Genomic DNA, 19,971 nt, shown 5'->3' with positions numbered 1-19,971 from the left:
GAGTTGTCACTGAAGTTTAAACATTTCACAGTTTTGCTGGATGAACACAGACTACATACAGTACATCACTGATCTGTTTGGGACTTTAAAGATTTCTCACTGTTAAAGCAGCAATATTCTTTAAGATGCATTTCTTAAACTTTCATTTCATATTGTGCTGGAAGGTAAAACAAGACTCACAATTTTGTATTAGGATAATAATCAAGAATCAGGATATGGTTCTCAAGAAGAAAGCATTTTAATTGAGGAATGAAGTTATACAGTTCAAAGAGCCTGAATTTCATTCATTATTTAGAATATTATCTGAACTCATCAAATAGATTACCACCGTGTAATCACTCCCAGATCGCCATTAGGTATTTTAAATACTGAATAAATTTCAGTAATCAATATTTTATAAAGACAATTAAGTTGATAAATATACAGAAATAATGAGAAAAATGTTAATTTTTGAAAACTTTATTGAAATTTATTGAAAAATTGGGATTAAGGAACATGACCCTGACTGATATGGGAAAGAGTTTTACTGACAGCACTAACATTGTACACCTTGGGTCAATATCCATCCTCTTCCCCAGCAAAATCTTCAATTCTTATTCATTTTAAATGACAAGTTAGTAGAATGAGCTTTGAGCGATGTTTAGACAAGCTTCACATTGATACTTTTCACACTGGGCAATGACTAGACTGAAGAATTTCACACAAAGTGGTGATTTGACTGAAGGCTCTTCAGTCTTGAGCTTATAAAGGTATACAACATTTTGAAATGGGATTGACAACATGAACTCAGAATAATACTTTCAGATGCCATTTCGTTATCCACATCATTCTTGTGATGAATCAATTCATGTTTTCCTGTTGCTTCAAAATGCATTCTTAGAGGCTGTTCCCATCCTCCACTGTAGATAGCTGGAGTTGGAGAGTGCATTGTTAAGATGTTGAAGTGATGTATTAAACAAACTACAGCTGAAATTGTATCGTAAAATATATGTGGAATGTTTTACTTTATGTAAACTATTTACATAATGTTTACTTTCATGATATAACAGAAATTTCTGCAAGTGAAGATAGTTGACTTGAATAGACAGCATTTAAAACCAATTTTAGTTACAACTTGGGGAATGACACAATTATGCATTAGCGTAATTTCGTGCATAATCTAGTTCACTAAGTTTAGGCACATAATATTGGTTAGTGTGACCAAACTGCCTCGTACCTCCTGCGCTGTTCCCGTCACTCTCTGTGCTGCCTCATGCGTCCCTCTCCATTTCCCCATCGCTCTCCATCTCATACCTCCTGGTTCGTCTCTTTGCCTATTGCACTCCACCTGTCATGTGTATCTAGTTACTGTTTCAAGTTTTAGACCACAACATTTCTAGCCCTCTCTGGATTATAAGGAAATTATTTTAGCTGGCACCAGATACACATTAACCAGGAATGTGTGTGCATTGTGTAGGGTTGTGACATACAGATTGCATGTACTGGCAATCTATATGTTACAACCCTACACAATGCACAGGCCTATACCCTTTGCAGTAAATCTTGTGAAGTGCTTTGAGATGTCATCCTGATGCGAAAGGTGCTATATACAATGTAAGGATTATTATTTATTATTATGGTGCTTTGAAAGCAAAATAAACAGCCCAAAACATGTCTGGGAAGAATTTAGTATTCAGTCTATTTTCTCTATGGTTGCATCAAAAGGAATTTATTAATTGCTTTACTGATTAGAATTGTGTGCTCTATTGCAAAATTACAATTTAATCAGATTGTGAACCAAATAATCTCAATAAAATACATAATAAAGAGGGAACAATTTTTGCAGATAAAGTTGAGTTGCTTGCTTCAAATAAGTGAAACTAATATATGATCTTTTCAGGCTGCATTCTGGTTAAATACTTTATATGAATCTAATTCCTCCACATCCTTATTGTCATTTCATCTGCTGTTATACAACTGCCCTTGAAATATTCCATCATGATATTAACCAAAAGAATGGTCATACAATTCTTTCCCCAATCTATAAACCGATCAATCCATAGAGATGTTGATTCAGAGATAATTCAATTCCAAGGAGCTCCAGTTTTTCCCCCTTTTCCCCCACCTGCTGCCCTTAATGGAGGATATATTTGGTAGCTATGGCACTCATTATATCGACCTTGAAAGGGTGAATGGACTCGCTGATTCAAAACTAAAACCTCCTGATGCTCAACCAACTGAACTATTCAGAACCTTATTTTCATTGGATTGTAATCAATTCCAACTTGATATGGAAGATCCCTCCTTATATCATGCACAGAGGAATGTGTGAAACATTGATCATGTCAAGAATGTAATTATATCAGGAGACTGAATACAAGTTTTCAGAAATTTAAGAAAATTAAGTGCAGCCAGCCAATACAGGTCCTGATGGAAGCTTTATTAATGGCATGGAATCTTGATGAATGAATAAAATATGGTTGGAGTATAATACAAATGTAAATGTTTAAAGAATTTATTCTGGTCAACAGAGTTTGTATGATTGGCATCCATATACAGAATAAGTGTGCCAATGTTACATGAAACATCTCACACTGCTGTGTCCTTACCATCAGTATTCCATCAATTTGAATGAGAGCTATGTAGTTGGTCTGTATAGGCATGTGATTTCATCAACAGTTAGAAGGTGTTATCAACAAAAATTACCTGGCTGCGGTTACTACAAGGCTACATTAATAATCAATCATAGTGTAAGTGGTGTAGCCAAGACCCTATGGTTGCCTGGAGGATATTGAAAGGTACCTCTATTCAATGACAGTATAAGGCATCTTAGCACCATTTTGGATTATCAATACAAAAATTAATTTACAATACAATCCAGTTTCAACGAAATATCAAATGCAAGATTATCATTTTGTTTCAATCTTTCTGAATACACTGTCAGTTATTCGAGGTTCAGAAACCCACTTTTATATTTTTACACTGCATTTTACATCATGCAACCAATGATCAATATCTTGCCATTCTGCATTGTTCTTACAAACAGTACTTTGAAACATTAAGCACTGTATGTAGTCAATATATACATATAACTACTCAATGTTACATTGTTGTACATTTGGTGACTGCAAGCTGTAAATAATAAGCCATTTCGTTGTTTCTATCATATAAACAATCTGCTGGTAATTGATAGCAGAGTGCAATAACTCAAATATTTATTTAGCAATTAGTAATCTAGTATTACAGATGGAAAGAAGTTCCTGTTATCAAACAAACTTGTATTACACTGATACACTTCTGGTTAAATAAGGAAATATGAAAATGATGTTATACATAAAGGTATGATGTATAGAAATGTTTATAAATGTTACTAAATAAGATAGTGGTTTCATTTGTTTCATTTGTTTAAGTAGTGTTACATAATAATGTTTTCACAACTGGTTAAGTGTGAAGACGTACAATAGTCATACATATATTCCTTCCACACATGATTATATAACCAATATCACAACACTAAGATTATTTTCAATGCTACACAGAATGATATTGCACAGAAACAAGCCATTGGACCCAGCTTGACCATCTGAGTTAATACTCCACACAAACTCTCACCCCTCACATTCTCCTACCCTGATCTATGTATTGTACAATGCTTGTACTTTTATAGTAAGTACAAGCATTGTAAATAATGAGTGACTAAGAATATTTGTGTGCCAGTGCATTCAAAGAAATTTTAATTCTAATTCAATACGATGTTGATTGAATCATCAAATAAAACTAGAAACAACTGATGTAACTTTGATGTACACAGTTATTAATACCAAAATTAATTATTTGATCATTTTCAGAGACCGTTGTTGTGCAGTCACCTCTTTAACAATCACATTCTCTAAACTGATTAGCATTTGTGGCTTTCATCTTTTATTTGGATCTTAAACCACAAAAAAGCAATCTCTTTAACATTTTTTGAATAGATATTAACGATTCCTATAAAATACTAACACATCTAAAAATCTATTTTTGACTTAACTTCAGTTCTCTCAATCATAGGGGGCATCTTACTTAGCCTCAAGCTCTGAGAAAATTTACAAATCCCTTCTTTAATTTGTATTCAGTATAATTTCAATATTAAGTATTCATTATACTTTAGGATGCAAACACTACCACAGGAGATGGTGAAATTATTTTCTCCATAAGTTTTACAATGTTGAAACACATTGTGTTTCACAACTTTTGTCAAGTTGCTTTGTTAATTTTCTCCCAGCTCATGTTTGCATCTGGCGAGGTATTTAAATAATTTAGAAATTCCTAAATGTTCAATCTAATGGACCATATCAAAATAATTGGAAGTCAAATCCAAATTATTTACGCTTCTTTAAACTCTGCTTAATAGTGGTACATTATGACTTGTTGAATATTTAATCTACTCCTAACACAATTATATCATTTAAAGGAATAGTAATGTTAGGTCAAGGTAATAAATCCACTGTTTTAATTTGATTTAGTGCCTTATCACATCACCCTGCCTATCTATTTCCAGATACTATTAATTGCATGCTGGCAAGAGCCAAGATCCTAGAGTGTATATTAGGGTACTGCTGGAGTTTAAACAGTGAAATCTGCACAGCTTGTCATTGAGAGCACTGTCTGGGAAGGCTCTTGCTACTGTCCAGATAGGACCACCCTGTCTATGCTCTGCAGCTCGTGTACTCTCGCGCACCAGCCTCCGTGACCCCATCACTCCCACCCTCGCCCGACTCCACTGGTTCCCTATCCCCCAGAGAATCGAGTTCAAGATTCTCGTCCTCACTTTCAAGGCCATCCAAGACCTTGCCCCTCCTACCACACTGACCTGCTGACTCCCTACCAACCTGCCCGCTCCCTCCGTTCAGCGGGCTCCGGCCTGCTCCATGTCTCCCGCCCGACCTGCCCTACCATCGGTGGCCGGGCTTTCAGCCTCTCTGCCCCCACACTCTGGAACTCCGCCCCACGGTTCCTTCTCCTCGTTTCCTCCCTTGCCTCCTTCAAAGCCGGTCTCAAAACCCTTCTCTTCGATCGTGCCTTTGGTCTCCCTCCCACCTCTCTGCCTTCCCTCATCCCTACACCACCCCTCCCCCATGCTTGCGTCCCAACACCTGACTGTTCAGCGCATTAGGACGTCCTCCCGACGTGAAAGGCCCTCTTTAAATGTAATGTTGTTGCTGTTGTTGCCCCTCCATGTTCTGTTGATGAGCCTAGCTGGCTACTGGAGTACTAAGGACTACCTGGCTCAGGAAATGGACTACCAAGGGTTGTAAAAGGATTAAATCAATTCCGATATACTGTTGCTAAGTACGTCACCTTGGAGCCAGCCTAGCTCCAAAACGACTCTGCTCGCCTTGCCACAATTGTTTATTGTTAATCAAAGTTAAATTAAATCGAGGATACTTCAAGATTTTTTTTCAAAAAGGGTTAGCTTACATTGTAGCAGAGAACACAGCTTCACTAGAAAGTTGTATTATGCAACAGAGCCAAAGCCATATCAGCCCAGCCCACACCGCCGCCGCTTTCAAAAGACCCAAAGGTTAACTAAAAAAAAAGTCAATCCATCTATGTCACTGTCTGAAATAATTTAAACTTTTAAAAAATAATTAAGATACACGTATTCCGGAATATACTGTAATTTATGCAAAATTGATTTTTGTACCTTTTATCATTTGTAAGAGTAACATTTCAAACAAGTGTAATCTAATTTGAAATGTTATTCTGTTGCAAACCAGAGGTGATCCTCCGTGTTACAGTGATGAATGATGAGAAATGACTAGAAAGCTCAGGCTCTTCAGTTTTGAAAAGCGATGTCCCAGAGGTGACCTTAGCAGTCAGTATCCATGATACTTAATGGATAGAGAAAGTAAATGTGTAGCAATATTTTTAGACATGAAGAATATTAAAGGATATGGGAAGCGATCAGGAGAGTGGGATTGGATTAAATTGCTAATTTGAAGAAAAACACTAGCACAGATTTGATGAACCAAGTGGTTGTTTTTTGTGCTGTAACATTGTATGAGGGCATGAAAAGCCAGCAGGGCAAGAGGGGACAGGTCAAGTTTTTGTAAGGCCAGTTTAGGACTGATAACTGGAAGCATCTTTTAACACAGGGGGTAATCAATCCCTGGAACTGGTTGCTATGAATGGTGATTGTGGTCAAGAGTCAGGAGAGACAAGCAAGGATCATCCAACAACAACAGCAAATTACGTTTGTATAGTGCCTTTCAAGTCAAGAGGACATCCCAAAGCATTGGACAATCAGGGATAAGTATGAAGAAACTTGTTCCCTGGTCTGCTCCTTGGCCTGCTCTTTGCCATCCTCAAATGATCATCAAGGGATAAGGAAGAGTGATATAGTTCACTTCTCTCAACATTGAGAATTATATTCACAGGGGACTCATTGTATAAACACATCTGTTTCTCAGCACTCACTCCTAAGTTATTTCATGTTTAAAGGAAAGTTTAAAATTTGCTTCTCCTTTAAAATGTTGCTTTAAAACCGTCCTATCAAACTGTTTTCTTTAAAACTCACAGCTTTCAAGGCTTTCTTCTGCAGCTCATTCTTTGAGAGAGGCCGTATATCCTTTTCATTCATCTCGTCTTCATCACTGTCAAAATTCAAGCTGCGGTGAAAAGGTGATTGAATAAAGAGAAAGGATCAGTATGAAGAAATCATGTATTTTTTGTGAATCTTCTGGTACTGATTCTAAAATAATCACAATAGGCAGATACGGATTACAGCTCCTTTTTGCATCAGTGGAAATAATTATGTATTTTATCTCTTTAATTAAGGAAATGATAAGCACACAAATATAAAAAAGGATAAATTGCAAAATTGGCAGATGCCATTATCAATACAATTTACAGATTGTTAATGTCCTTGCATCTGTATTAAAATTAATATTTAACAGTATATAATTTCACTCTGGTTTCTTTCCCAAAAGTAATTACCAAGAAATTTGCAACATCTTTCTTCTTAATTTTACTTTTATCATATAGCATCAGCTCGATAATACTGTAAAAAGAAATGTTCCACTTTGTCTCTGCTGATGTGATTATTAGATTATTAGCCATTCTTATAACCCATTGCTACATCACAACACTGCACAACTGCAGTGTAAAGGCAGCATTTTTCTCACCAATTTCCTTGTCTTATTTCATGTATTTTTCATTGGAGTCTCTTTTCAAGCTGCCCTTTATCTAGTCTGCCATTCTTCTGAATTAAAAACTTTTCAGTGTTTTATTCAGTTCACGTATACAACAAGTTTCAGTAGTAGCTTGGATTAATTCCTCTTTTTTGCTTGCTGGGTCAGTTTGAAGTGAATATTACTTAATTCATACCATTGTTGTCCATTGTATGCTACTTTCAAAGTAAGATCTACAGTCATTCTTTGGAAAAAGATTCATAATCACAAATTTCCTTATTTATTAGGCTATCTTCCAACTTCATTGAGGTACCTGCCGAGTTTTAATAAGTCAGAAAGCCAGCTCCCCTTCTCCCCACAATTACAATAAAATGCTGCTTTTGTCTCCTTTCTCATGCAGTTCTGAAAGCAATTTCCAGTTACTGTTCTGCCTTTTCTTTTCTGCTGTGTTTTGAGAAGCTGAATTAAGGTGTCGCTTTGTGCTTCAAGAAATGCATCTCTAACACTGCCATGTCATAAAGATGTGAATGATTCACAGGCATCAATGGCCATTTGGAAAGTACTTCTTTGATGGATTCCAAACTAATTTCAGATAAAGGTTTGTTTTGATAATCTATTGGATGAGATGCAATGCCTTGGTAGTTTAATCTGCAGAGAATTTGCAGGATGCATCCTGTAAATATGAATCCAGATGAGAATTCCTATGTTGTGTTATTTAATTGGATTTTCTATACATATATCAACATCTTCAAAGCAGCAGGATAGGCAGAAAGAAACATTAAAAGCACCGGTCATAGTTACGGAAATTCAAACTTGCAATAGCAATTCCAGAAACTTGAATTGTAATATCTTCTCAACTGATAGATTGTGATCACATCATACCATGCAGATGGTGGCTGAATCTCAAACTGTGTAGAAAATTTGGACAGTGAGTTGCCCAGGTAGTGTTGAATGGATCCTTGACTCTTCTCCATTCGCTCAGCATTCTGTGGGTCAGGCATTCATATTTGAACAAAAAGGTGTTACCAAAGGTGAACTAAATTATTAAAATTTTTAACATCAAAGCTATCCATGTAACATCATTTTCTGTCAGCCCAAAGTGAAAGAATGGGGCGATGCAAACATGACTATTATTAATTAAAAACTTTATTTTATACTCCACAGGCACAATGTGCCGCTCTAACATCCCTGTTGTCTTATCTCTCAAATTTGCAGATAACTATGATTTGCCAATTAACTTTTCCATTTTGGTTTGAAGGAAGCCAAGCAAATGTTGTAATTGTCAGCATGACCCTGATAAATGTCAGATTCTGAAGGAATCTTGGCCTAGAATTCACATATACTGCTGTTATTGTCATGCTGCACATAATTATGATACACATTCTGAAAGTACGAATCTCAGCTAACAAGAATTGAAGCAAATGCTTTGCCAGCAGAGAGATATTCCTGTTATCCTAGAATGAAACTAAGATTTGGTTAATAAATAATTCATTTCTGTTCACGGTTGATGTGATTTGAAAAAGAATGAGGTTGTATCTGATTAGAGACTATAGCTTTAAAGGTGAATACTGCAAGATAGATATTGATTATTTCAATGTTGTTGCATTTGGGTGGTGGGTTTGTTTGTGGTGGTGGGGAGAGAGAAATAATGTTATTTGTAGAAGAATGGAGACCAGGGTTGAGTTGTGCAAATGTATGGGTAGATGAATATTCTGGAGTTTTTACTCAATTACCTTTGGGCTTCAGGTTACATCTACAATTAGCTTAGGTGTCAGAGTGGGCAAGCTTTATTTGGTCTGTGTATTAATTGAGCTCAGTGATAAATTGCACTCTCCTATTTCATGCTTTCTCGTATTCTCATTGCATCATCTGAAAATATGATGGTACAGTATATGACTAGGTACTTGAAAGGGCAGTCTCCTGGATGCAATCTTCCAGGAGAATGTTATGTATAATTTGATCCTGAACCTAAACATAATCCTTTAAGAAAAAGGCTTTGTCCCCTGTTTTGTTTGTTTAGGAAAAAAAGACTAGGGAAAAAAAAACATACATCAGGATTTATTTCTTAAACACAAATATGCACAAACAATGTGATGTACCAGCTTGACCCAATTTTTCTTCAATCATAAAGAAAATGCTCCTTTCACATATTTTGCTTGATTGATAGTTCTCAAAGAATTCCTAATTTGTTTTGAAATTGCAAGCATGTGCTGGCAAGAACAAAAGATAATCGATCTACTTACCTTATACTGCAAAAAGGAGCGTGCAGCCAGTAATTCACTAACTCTTTGTTCAATCATTCCTAGATAGGTCAAGATGTTGTGGTTAGTTACTCCCTCTGACCAGCCCAGAAACTGTGAAAAGTCTTCTGTATTTAGTTCCAACTTTTTGGCAAGACTGTCTATACCTGGAATATGGAAATACAATAATTATTCAGATTAAAAAATGCAATTAAACGTGAGGCATTTCTTAACAGGCATATATTTGTTGACTTATTTTCTTGTTGTGAGGGAGAAGATTAATGCATCATTTCATCAAAATAATACAATAATAATATAATAATCCTTGTATTTTATCATGTCTTCGAGATGTCTCAAAGTGCTTCCCAGTATATATTGTATATACTGTATATTTTGTGGGTGAAACGTGGCAGCCAATTGCAAACAGAAGTGTCCCACAAACAGTCGTGGATTGAGTGACCAATTAATTATTATTATTTATTATATCACCTGATATGATTTACGCTAAATCATGCATGCAAAGGCAAAGGTTGTATGAAATATTTTGTCATAAAGATGATGCCTCTTAAAGACTAAAATCCAGTTCTTTATATTGTTAATTCTACAACTCACAAAACATATACAGCGCAAAAAAAAATTATTTAGTTATGTTGCACTTTGCTTCCTCCCTCCTGTGTCATGCACTATTTCTTGGCTGAGTGAGCAGACAAGTCTGTGCCAGTACTAACCTTCTGTTCGTCATTGAGACATGCTCAATAAAACTTACATGAACTAACTTGCCTCACACTTTTGCCTTCCTCTGAGAAACTGCCTTAATTTACAATGATTATTAATTTTTCAAGTTATATATTCAAGTTTACTTAATGTGATAGTTATGTATTTTACCACCTTGGCTTGAACTTCTGGGACTGCATGAATAAAGAAGTATTCACAGTGGAGTACTGTAACTCAGTAGTTAGAGCACTTGCCTCACAAGCGAGAGACCCAGGTTTGATTCTTGCCAGGGCGAAACCTTGGGCAAGTTTCCTTACTCCACATGCCTGATAATAATCCGTCAAGAAAAATAAATAAATAACTTGGTCATTCAATCCACGACTGTTTGTGGGACACTGCTGTATGCAATTGGCTACTGCGTTTCGCCCACAAATATACAGTCAATTCACTTTACTGTATATTCTGTGAAGTGCTTTGAGATGTCTCGAAGACGTAGAAAGCCCTATGTCAAATGCAAGGATTATTATTATAATTTATTGAAAAGTTACTACAGACAGCAAGACACTGAGGGCAAAACAACATAAATGATAATATTAATGCTTGAATCTGATGTAGTACCTATATCAAAATGTTTCAAAGTGAAAATAGAGTAAAATAGAGTAAAATAACCAATTTTACTTACTGAATTTCTGACCATGACAATGGGAGAAACTCCATTCTCTTCATAAATCGTGTTATGGGATTAATGCCACCCAAACAGGCAGCCCTGCTTAACATCTCATCCAAAAGACGGATGCATTTTAGCTCCCTGAAATCTAAGCCTGGTCACAATACATATCTAAATATTTTTATTTGTTCCAAAATAACTCCACTACATTCAAAGTAATATATTGGAGAAGTTATCAATCATGCTAAGGTATGGATTATATTTCCTTATATCCTGGCTAAAGATCAAGATTTTGGATTAGCTGCACGTATATAAAGATTCTGTCCCTAGTCTCTTGTTCTATTCTCATGTTAAATATCTAGATCCTTTCTGCCTTTTAGTTTAGCCTGGCTGCAGTCTTCTTTTGGACCTTGGTCATTGGTGTCTTGGTGAGATCCTACTTTTGTTGCTTCTGTTTAGCATATATATGTCATATCTTGGTAACCTTGGTGATCTTTCTATTTGCTACCAAACCTTGGGAGACACTGAAACCTTCTCAGGGATGCTAATTTCGTACCAACCATACTTGTCAAGCTCTTTTTATGAATTAGCTTACTGACAAGTGCATTATCTTGTGAATCAGTCATCTCCAGTATCCAGTATCATCTCATCTCCATCCATTCAATCAATCTAAAAAAAAATCACTTCCCTTTTTAGCTTCCTATCATATCCATAGTAAATAAATGAGTTCTCCAATGAGCTATAAATTGCATTATTTCAGCCCCACCGAAGGCTATTTGATATTTGCACGTTTTTGCAGCTCCTCTGAGGCTATTTCTCTCACAACGGATTAATGAATGACTTACCTACTAAATAACTGTCCCATCCAATCTCATTTAACCCCACTGAAGATATTTTGTAACAGTTAATTGATTTGGTAAACCCCTTCAGAGCAGTTAATTATACTGTAATCAATGAACTCGCCAGCTAATCTGAAGCAATGGGCTCAAATGCAATCACAAAACGAATTAATCACTTCCTGCCCAATCTATATGGACACAAAAGCTCCACCTTCAATACTAATGTAATAAATTTTCACAACCCAACTAGCATACAAAAACATTAGCTGTGGCCCCCAATAACTTTTAAATAATCAGTATCGCTCCGATAAAATCTTAACATAATAAAAATTTAATTTTCTTCTTGCCAGAGGAATGTATAATTCTAGCAAATAAAGCCAGTAAATAAGTTGCCTCAAGGAAAGTTACTGCCACTGTACTACTGAATCTATTCTGATACCTTTAGTAGATTAATCTTTCTCTTTGTTTTATATCTTGAACTATAGAACCACAGAAATGTGTGGCGCAGAAGGCCATTCTGTGCTGGCCCTCTTGGGTAGATGTACCATTTTCCCTCTATTTTTTTATTTTCTTGCTTTGTATCCACTTCTATACATCATGCCTCTTGCTTAGTTTGCCTTCAGATTATTAAGTCGCATTACAGCTTGCTCTGATATTTTGTGTCTCTTGTCTTCTCCCTTCACCCCTTTTGGACTTCCTGGGGTTTAACCCTATCTCCCTAATTGAATATCCAGCTGAATATTCTTGATTTTCACTTCATTGCTGCTCATTTGCAACCTTTTTTTTTGACTGGCTGATCGATTGCATCTCTCTTCCAATCACATTATTTGTTCCTCCATCAATTGTTTCTAGTCTCATCCAGCGCCATCAACTCTCACTATTAGTCTGAAACACATCAATATCTGCCCAAACACAACAAACTTTCCTGGGATTTCTCCACCATTGTGAAGGGCTGAAAGCACCGAGCTTAAAACTGTTGCATCTCAGGCATTTACAGCCTCAGGCTTATAAATATGGTTATTCCAATGAGTCTTATTTATACCTCAAGCACTGGGAAATCAAATGGTTCTCTATAGAAAAACAATTTCAGTTTGACTCTATGCTTGCTTCCAAATATTTTTTTAAGTGAGATTCAAGCGCTATCATTTGTAATACATGAGTGCAACTCAGCTCTGGTTAGACCTTAAAAGGATTTAACAGTGAGAGGGTTCCTGCCAGCTTCATTTGTATACAAAATAACATTGACTTCATTTCTAATCAATTATATTTTAGCAGTCGCTTTGAGACCTTTACGTTTTGTGAAGGTGGTATATAACTGGAAGTTACTTTTATTAATATCAATATTACTGCAGTACTTTGAGGTGGCAGAGAACAAATAATCAAAATCGAAGTCTGTCATAACCTTATAATGAGGTGAATATATCAATGCATTTGGAGTGGATTTGGGATGTCCTCCCGACGTGAAAGGCGCTCTATAAATGTAATTTTTTTATTGTTGTTGATTGGATAGATGTTCTAAAAGGAATTTTCATGCCAGAATGTGCTACTTTAGTGCAAGGAGGTAAATCCTGTTTTAATTTGAGAAATAAAGCTGGCCTACCTGTTTTCAGTTGATTTAAATTTTTTTCAGATCTGTCACCTTCTTCTTGGAGTTTATCTGCTGCTTTTGCTATTTCTTTCAGATTTTGTTCAAGATTGATCTTCATATTGTCCTGCTCCTGATTTATAGTGTGGATTTCTGATTTCTGAAACTCAATCCTTATTTTTAGCTAGAAAATAAATAGTAACAAAATTTGTGTAAATGACAAAACACATAACATTTTTAACATTGGAATTAATTTAATAGTATAGTATTTATTTTTTTTACTTATATGCAGTAACATATATTTCACCCTCTGAAAACTAAAGTGTTTTTTACTGTACGGGCCGTAACACATGTTTGTTCCAGACTTTCAGTGCTACTGTTATCAATCAATTTATCAATATTCTCAATAGAGACTGAAATAAAACTGAAATAAAACACAATTATGGTAAAATGGAGGATGATCATTCCATCTGTTTTATAAATCAGCACACTGTCTGCACCAGAGTGATGGAGTGCTCTCACTTGAATTTCTCTTGAGAAATGGTGAAGTAAAAAAATGTATTCCCACAAGTTCAAATGAAAACTTATTTTTCCAGTTGCAGCAAACACAGGTGTCTGGACTGCAGACCAGTAGATCTGAAAAAGGCTAATCTATATTTCAAGCCCTTGGAGACGTTACCTCGTGTGAATGGCACTATGTAAATGCAAGTTGTTGTGGTATTGTGGCATCTGAACTGAGAGTTGACAAATAGAAAAAAAATGTACTTGGTTTATTATGCATATTTCACAGTGAAATGTTGCAACTGTATTTAGTAATTCTCTGTCCAGTGGGTAGTTTGTGTCGAGGTTAAGCCACAAGGAAAACTATAGTAGAATTTTCTTCCTGACACCAAGTTAGTGGTTTCAGGAATAGTTTATTGCTGATAAACATATAGCCTTACTTTGCTGTGGAGTGTTGAAAGCTCTCAGAGGTGGTTGGACAGTCCAGCAACTTTCTATGGACTACTGTTTAATGTTAGTAAAAAAATAATTAGTCACTCTTTAATGATACTTAACATAAGTATAACTCACTAAGTTTTTTTTAAATGTGATGTGGAAGGAAATATAAATCCTGTTTCCTGCTCCACATCACTCAACTGCTCTCATTGATATGGCCTCACTAAAGAAATTATTTCAGAATAAGATCAATATATCACTGCTGTGCGCAATTGGCTGCCGCATTTCGCCCACAAAAATATATAGTCAATTCACTTTACAGTATATTCTGTGAAGCTCTTTGAGACGTAATGTTGGGGCACTTTATCAAATGCAAGGATTATTAATTACCTGTGCGATGTAATTTTCTGTATTTTCAATTTCATTGGTTTGCTCGGTCACAAAGTTAAACAACGCAAAGTTTTCATCTTCTCCTGTACAACAATAATAAGAATACAAAACAATAGTAAGCAATTAGATGACTCAGAATACATAGAATTATAGAATCATAGAAATTACCGAACAAGAAGCTACTTGCTGGAACAAGTTGGCCCGCGGTTATCATTATAATAATAATAATAATAATCCTTGGACTTGATATAGCACTTTTCATGTCTTCTAGACTTCTCAAAGCGTTTCACAGAATATACTGTAAAGTGAATTGACCGTATATTTGTGGGCAAAACGCGGCGCACAGCAGTGTCCCACAAACAGTCGTGGGTTGAAAACGACCAATTTATTATTGTTTTATGTTTTGGAGGGATTATTATTAGGCGTGTGGAGTAAGGAAACTTGCCCAAGGTTTCGCCCTACTTACACAACATACACAGAAAAAATGAAGTTATACATTCGACCAGCAAACTGCCCACATTACATTGAGAATGATTACACCGATAGAGAAACATAGCAACAGGTACTATGGACACCACCAGCACACCACTGCAGAGATTTCAAGCAATGTCAACAGGATTTATATCACATATTGCTCAGAATAAAAATATAAAAAAACAGCTCTGTGGTACAGACACGTAAATAACTAAATTTCAAAACTGGAGTTGGACAGTGAAGGCGCCCAAGCATCCTATGCTAGCAACAATTCTTAATTTGAAAAACTGACAAGATTTGTATAGTGGGAAAACCTGGAAAACATGTTATACCTCGCTTTAGAAGTTGGGTTTAGCTAACATCTTGGGAATTGATTGAAATGTTGTGACCTGCAGGGTAACATGTTAGTAGTTGCTCACCAGGTGTAACCATTGTGACGAAGAAAGGGGGGGTTGGAGGGGTGTCATTGACAGACATATCGACAGTGGTAGAATTTTCAGTGATGTGAAAAATATCACTGGTGAGAATTCTTACATCACATTTTGCATTTTCACCCCCATATATTTAAGTAGCTATTTAACTTACAGTGCATCCATTTTGGATGCAGTTACATGTATGATGTATATACACACAAAAAAATATGGATTAATGAGTGTAGTTTTAATAGGAATTCCTATTTTAATTTTGCATGAACAATAATATAAAATTAACAAAACTTTAGATGCCTGAAAAAAACAGGCTGAATTTACTACTTACTTTTCATGAACACATCATAAAATAATTGTGCATCAAAATCTACAGTTTTCTTTCCTTCTTGGATCACTTGGTGCTCTAGAGATTTCGTATTCATCCCTTGCTGCCTCTCCTGATCCTCCAATGCAGTAGCTAGTATGGAGGATCTCCTTCTGTGTTCTGGGATCCTTGATTTTTTTCTATCGGCATCACTTTCACCAGCAGCTTCCTTTGAATAAGTATTTAAGGACACGGATTTCCTCTTGACATCTGCCCATGGAGGAAAATACTGAGGTATGAAAGACATATATACATCAAGCATCGATAAATTAAATCTCCTGATGGCATTTCAAGATTCGTAAATTCTTAGCATAAACCATTTTTTAACCAGGAATTTTTAAATTCTCCATCTGTTATCAATTATTTTTAAATGATGTAGAATTTTAAAATTATTTTTAAAAATAACTGATAGAAGTACTAAATTAAATGCATATTGCTTGATGAGTCTCAGCACAACCTTAAAGTGACCAATAAAGGAACCATTTCACATTTTGTAAAAGTTTGCAAATCTGCAGTGATCTTACAAGCAAAGAAGGAGGTTATGGATGAAGATTTTATTAAATATTTTCCATGCACTTAAACAGGTTATGTGCAACATAATTCATACATATTCAGCACCCACAGTTAAAAGAACAGTTCAAGGAAAGACCACAAGTCTTGTTTCAAATATAATTTTATGACTCCTACCTTGATTGTACTGAATGTGATTCATTTTTAGTAGGTCCATGGCATTTTATAGATTTAAAATAAAACAGTTGCTCTGTCCCTATGAAATTCACATATACCATTAGTCTTTTAGCTGGCATGGTTTCCAACACATTACTGGAGTAATTTAAACTTCAGTGACAAGTGTATCATTTCAACTAGACTCATATTGATATTTGTCTGAACTGCAGGGATTTGTTCCTCAGAGCTTCAAACATTCGATTAATGCCTGAATAGCCACCTTAAGCTTACATTTCTTAGAGCTTCTGAGAAGCTGGCATTATGCCAATTCCCTGAATCTATAAAGAAAAATAGTTCATAATAGAGCAAGATTCCTGCTAGGTCTGTGATGTCAAGTTATCAAAGTGTGGAGGAAGTTAGAAAATTGTTGGTTGCAGTTTTGAAATTGTACTCCACTGGAATGTTAAAAACATGAGGGGGAATAAGAGGATTTCAATGTCAAGTAGACTTGAGCCTTAAATAATCCACATTTTAATTCTGAATTACATTTATGCTATTATAAATAGGGGTGGGGGGCAGGGTTGGGGTGAGGGAGGGCAGAGAGTGTAGGAGGATGGCTGAAAGCACAGTCGAAAAAGAGTGTCTTGAGTCATGCCTTGAATGAGGCAAGGGAGAGAGCAAGGTAAAGGGATTGTGGGATGGAGTTCCAAAGGGTGGGGGCAGAGAGGCTAAAAACCTGGCCGCTGATGATAGGTGGGAGACATGGAGCAGGCCAGAGCTGCTGAACGGAGGGAGCGAACAGGTTGATAGCGGGTCAGCAGGTCAGAGACGTAGGAGGGAGCAAGGCCGTGGAGGGCCTTGAAAGTGAGGATGAGGATTTTGAATTCTATCCTCTGAGGGATGGATGGAGACCCAGTGGAGATGGGAGAGGATGGAGGTGATGGGGTCATGGAGCCTGGTGTGGGAGAGGACACGAGCTGCTGAGTTCTGGATGAGCATCAAGTACATCTTACAAGTAAAAACAATACATTCCTATAAACAAGTAATATCACACATGCTCTTTGGTCTCACAGAGGGGTAAAAGGAGCATTGGAGCAAAATCAATCTGAGAGAATACCTTAGAAACTCCCTGGAAGGGACATGAGATCCTGGACCTATCTGGACCCATGTGTCTTACTGCACAGTTTCAAATCTTTACAAAGAAAACCAACTGCAAGTGATTGACTCATATAAAATAATGTGTCTTTCTGATTGCCCTTTCTTGTTCTGTCTTTCAGCTGTATTGCGTACTAGTGATGAGTGCTGAAACAAACTGAAAACCTGAAATAAACTCAGTTTGGCTCATTTTGATAAATGGTCAGATCTTTCAAAACAATGGTAGCATGAATGCATAGAGTTTGTGCATCATTCATATTCATCACACCTCTCGCACCCCCCCCACCCCCACAAAAAAAAGGCCCTCTGTCATGTACCATAATGTATATCATCAAAAGCGATTTAATTTTAAAATGTAATTACTTCTGTATGAAATGTTTCATCCCTGATAGACTTATAGGTCTGTGCTGGGAGAGGCATTAAGTGCTTGATCTCACTCTAAGTAATTGAGTAGGATTCCGACCATTTTCTATTGTAATTACTGTATATATTTTATTCTTTGTGACCCATGGAGGGAAAGCAATGTTTGGTGGTTTTATTGTTTCTATTCAAACATGTTTTGCCCACAAAATACACAGTGACTGCACTTCACAGTATATCCTATGAAGCATTTTGAGACATCTCGACGATGTGATAAGGTGCTAAATCAAATGCAAGAATTATTATTATTATTATGTTCTTTGGTGGGTGGGATGACTGTTTTAAGTATCCCTTGGATACCTATCAATCGAGAGAGTTGTGTATTTGTTTATATCATCATTACTATCAAAATCAAACTACCGTTTCAGTTTCATGAATGTCTGAAATTGCTGCATACAAATTGGTTCCTTTTTTGAATCTACTAATACAGTCACATACTCATCAGTAAATCCTGTGAGTTGCTTTGAGATGTTTCAATGACATGATAAATGTGAGGATTATTTATTATATTCACATGGAATAGGTTATGTTCTCTGTCAAAACAATGCTATCCAGGTTTTAGAGCAAACTTATTGCTCATTTTGATTAAAACTAATGATGAATTATTGAAAAGCATCCAAATGAGACTTTTCTTTTTGGAGACAATGACTAGAAGTCATTTTCTTATGTCAAGTTGTATAAAGAGGCAGTATCTTGTCAAATTCTACAAAATCTTGCAACAGCCTGAACTGTGGGATAATTTAACTTTGAGGTTCAGAAAGCCTATTCATTTTGTATTTAAAACAAGACAATACACCTGTATTTCCACTTGCTTTTCTGCTCACCTTTCCAGACACAAGCACTGCCTGCATCTGTGACTCAGCTCCTAGATACTGCTCTCAGACTTCATTGAAGGGTTTTCATATGGTAATGCACGAGCATATTGTCATCATAGAGTAATGCTCATAAGACTTGAATTCAGAATTTATAGATTAATTGTCAAGCCAGCGCATAATTACTGAAATTATTTACACACAGATTGCCCTCAACACAAGTATGGAGGGATTTTATTTATTTCAGCAGGTGAAAGTTTTCAGCATGATTTTTCTATAACTAAAGGTTAGTAAGCATTCAGAATTAGTGAAACTCCTAGTTAATTCTATATACCCAGCAGTGAGTAGGAACCTGGTTTTTAATTGATTGGTGGATCGCTTTCCAAGGGGTAATAATCCATTCAAATTTTTTGAAAAGAAATAATAATTTGGTCACTCAAATCTTGACTGTTTGTGGGACATTGCTACGCGCAATTGGCTGCCGCGTTTTGCCCACAAAACACACAGTCACTCCACTTAACAGTATATCTTGTGAAGCAATTTAACTCGGCTCGATGATGTGATAAGGCGCTATATCAAATGCAAGAATTATTATTATTAATAAGAACTTTCCAGGTAGACTGGAACGATGATTATGCACCATTTCCAATGAGCCACCTTAGCAAATAATCACTGTTGAAGTTTAATTCCTTAAATGTGATCCTTGATGTGCACAAATTGGTTGCCATGCTCACCTACAAACTACAGTTGCTACACTTACTGTAAATCCTGTAAAACACTGAATCCCTCTCCTGACATGAAAGGCACTATGTTAAATGTAAGGGCATCTTTATATTTTGAAGTACTCTGGGAGGTTCATACATAGCCAGTTGAATCACAGCTGCACATTCAGTTCTTCAAGTACCCAAATTTAGATTTTCTGAAAACTAATTCCCGAAAAAATTTAATTTCTCAAGTCGTTTCCTGTAATGTTATGCATATTATGGGTTTCTGTCCAATTTTGTCCAATTTCTAAGGACAATTTATAAACATACATTCATATTTACCTTTAATATCTGCGGAAATATCCAAGTTGTGCCTAAAGTAAATCTTAGCTATATTTTCCTATTATTGAGTTAAATGAAGCATAT

At 36.0% G+C, this 19,971-nt stretch overlaps 1 protein-coding gene across 1 annotated transcript in view; it reads right to left on the bottom strand.

Moving 5' to 3' along the window:
* Positions 1–219: 219 nt before the first annotated feature.
* LOC103180446 (coiled-coil domain-containing protein 63) overlaps positions 220–19,971 on the bottom strand; it is a 34,476-nt gene continuing 14,724 nt past the window's right edge. Inside the window, exons 10-16 of the mRNA XM_007896314.2 lie at positions 15,753–15,998; positions 14,523–14,605; positions 13,212–13,380; positions 9,395–9,558; positions 8,034–8,137; positions 6,539–6,629; positions 220–909 (exon numbers count right to left, since the gene is read on the bottom strand). Coding sequence (XP_007894505.2) covers positions 877–909; positions 6,539–6,629; positions 8,034–8,137; positions 9,395–9,558; positions 13,212–13,380; positions 14,523–14,605; positions 15,753–15,998 — 890 coding nt within the window. The 3' untranslated portion in view covers positions 220–876. The remainder of the gene's footprint in view (positions 910–6,538; positions 6,630–8,033; positions 8,138–9,394; positions 9,559–13,211; positions 13,381–14,522; positions 14,606–15,752; positions 15,999–19,971) is intronic.

The sequence above is a fragment of the Callorhinchus milii genome, unplaced genomic scaffold, assembly GCF_018977255.1.
Source record: "Callorhinchus milii isolate IMCB2004 unplaced genomic scaffold, IMCB_Cmil_1.0 Scaffold7, whole genome shotgun sequence".
Lineage (NCBI taxonomy): Eukaryota > Metazoa > Chordata > Chondrichthyes > Chimaeriformes > Callorhinchidae > Callorhinchus > Callorhinchus milii.
The sequence above is the reverse complement of the archived record's forward strand: the minus strand, read 5'-3'. Positions and strand labels throughout refer to the sequence as shown.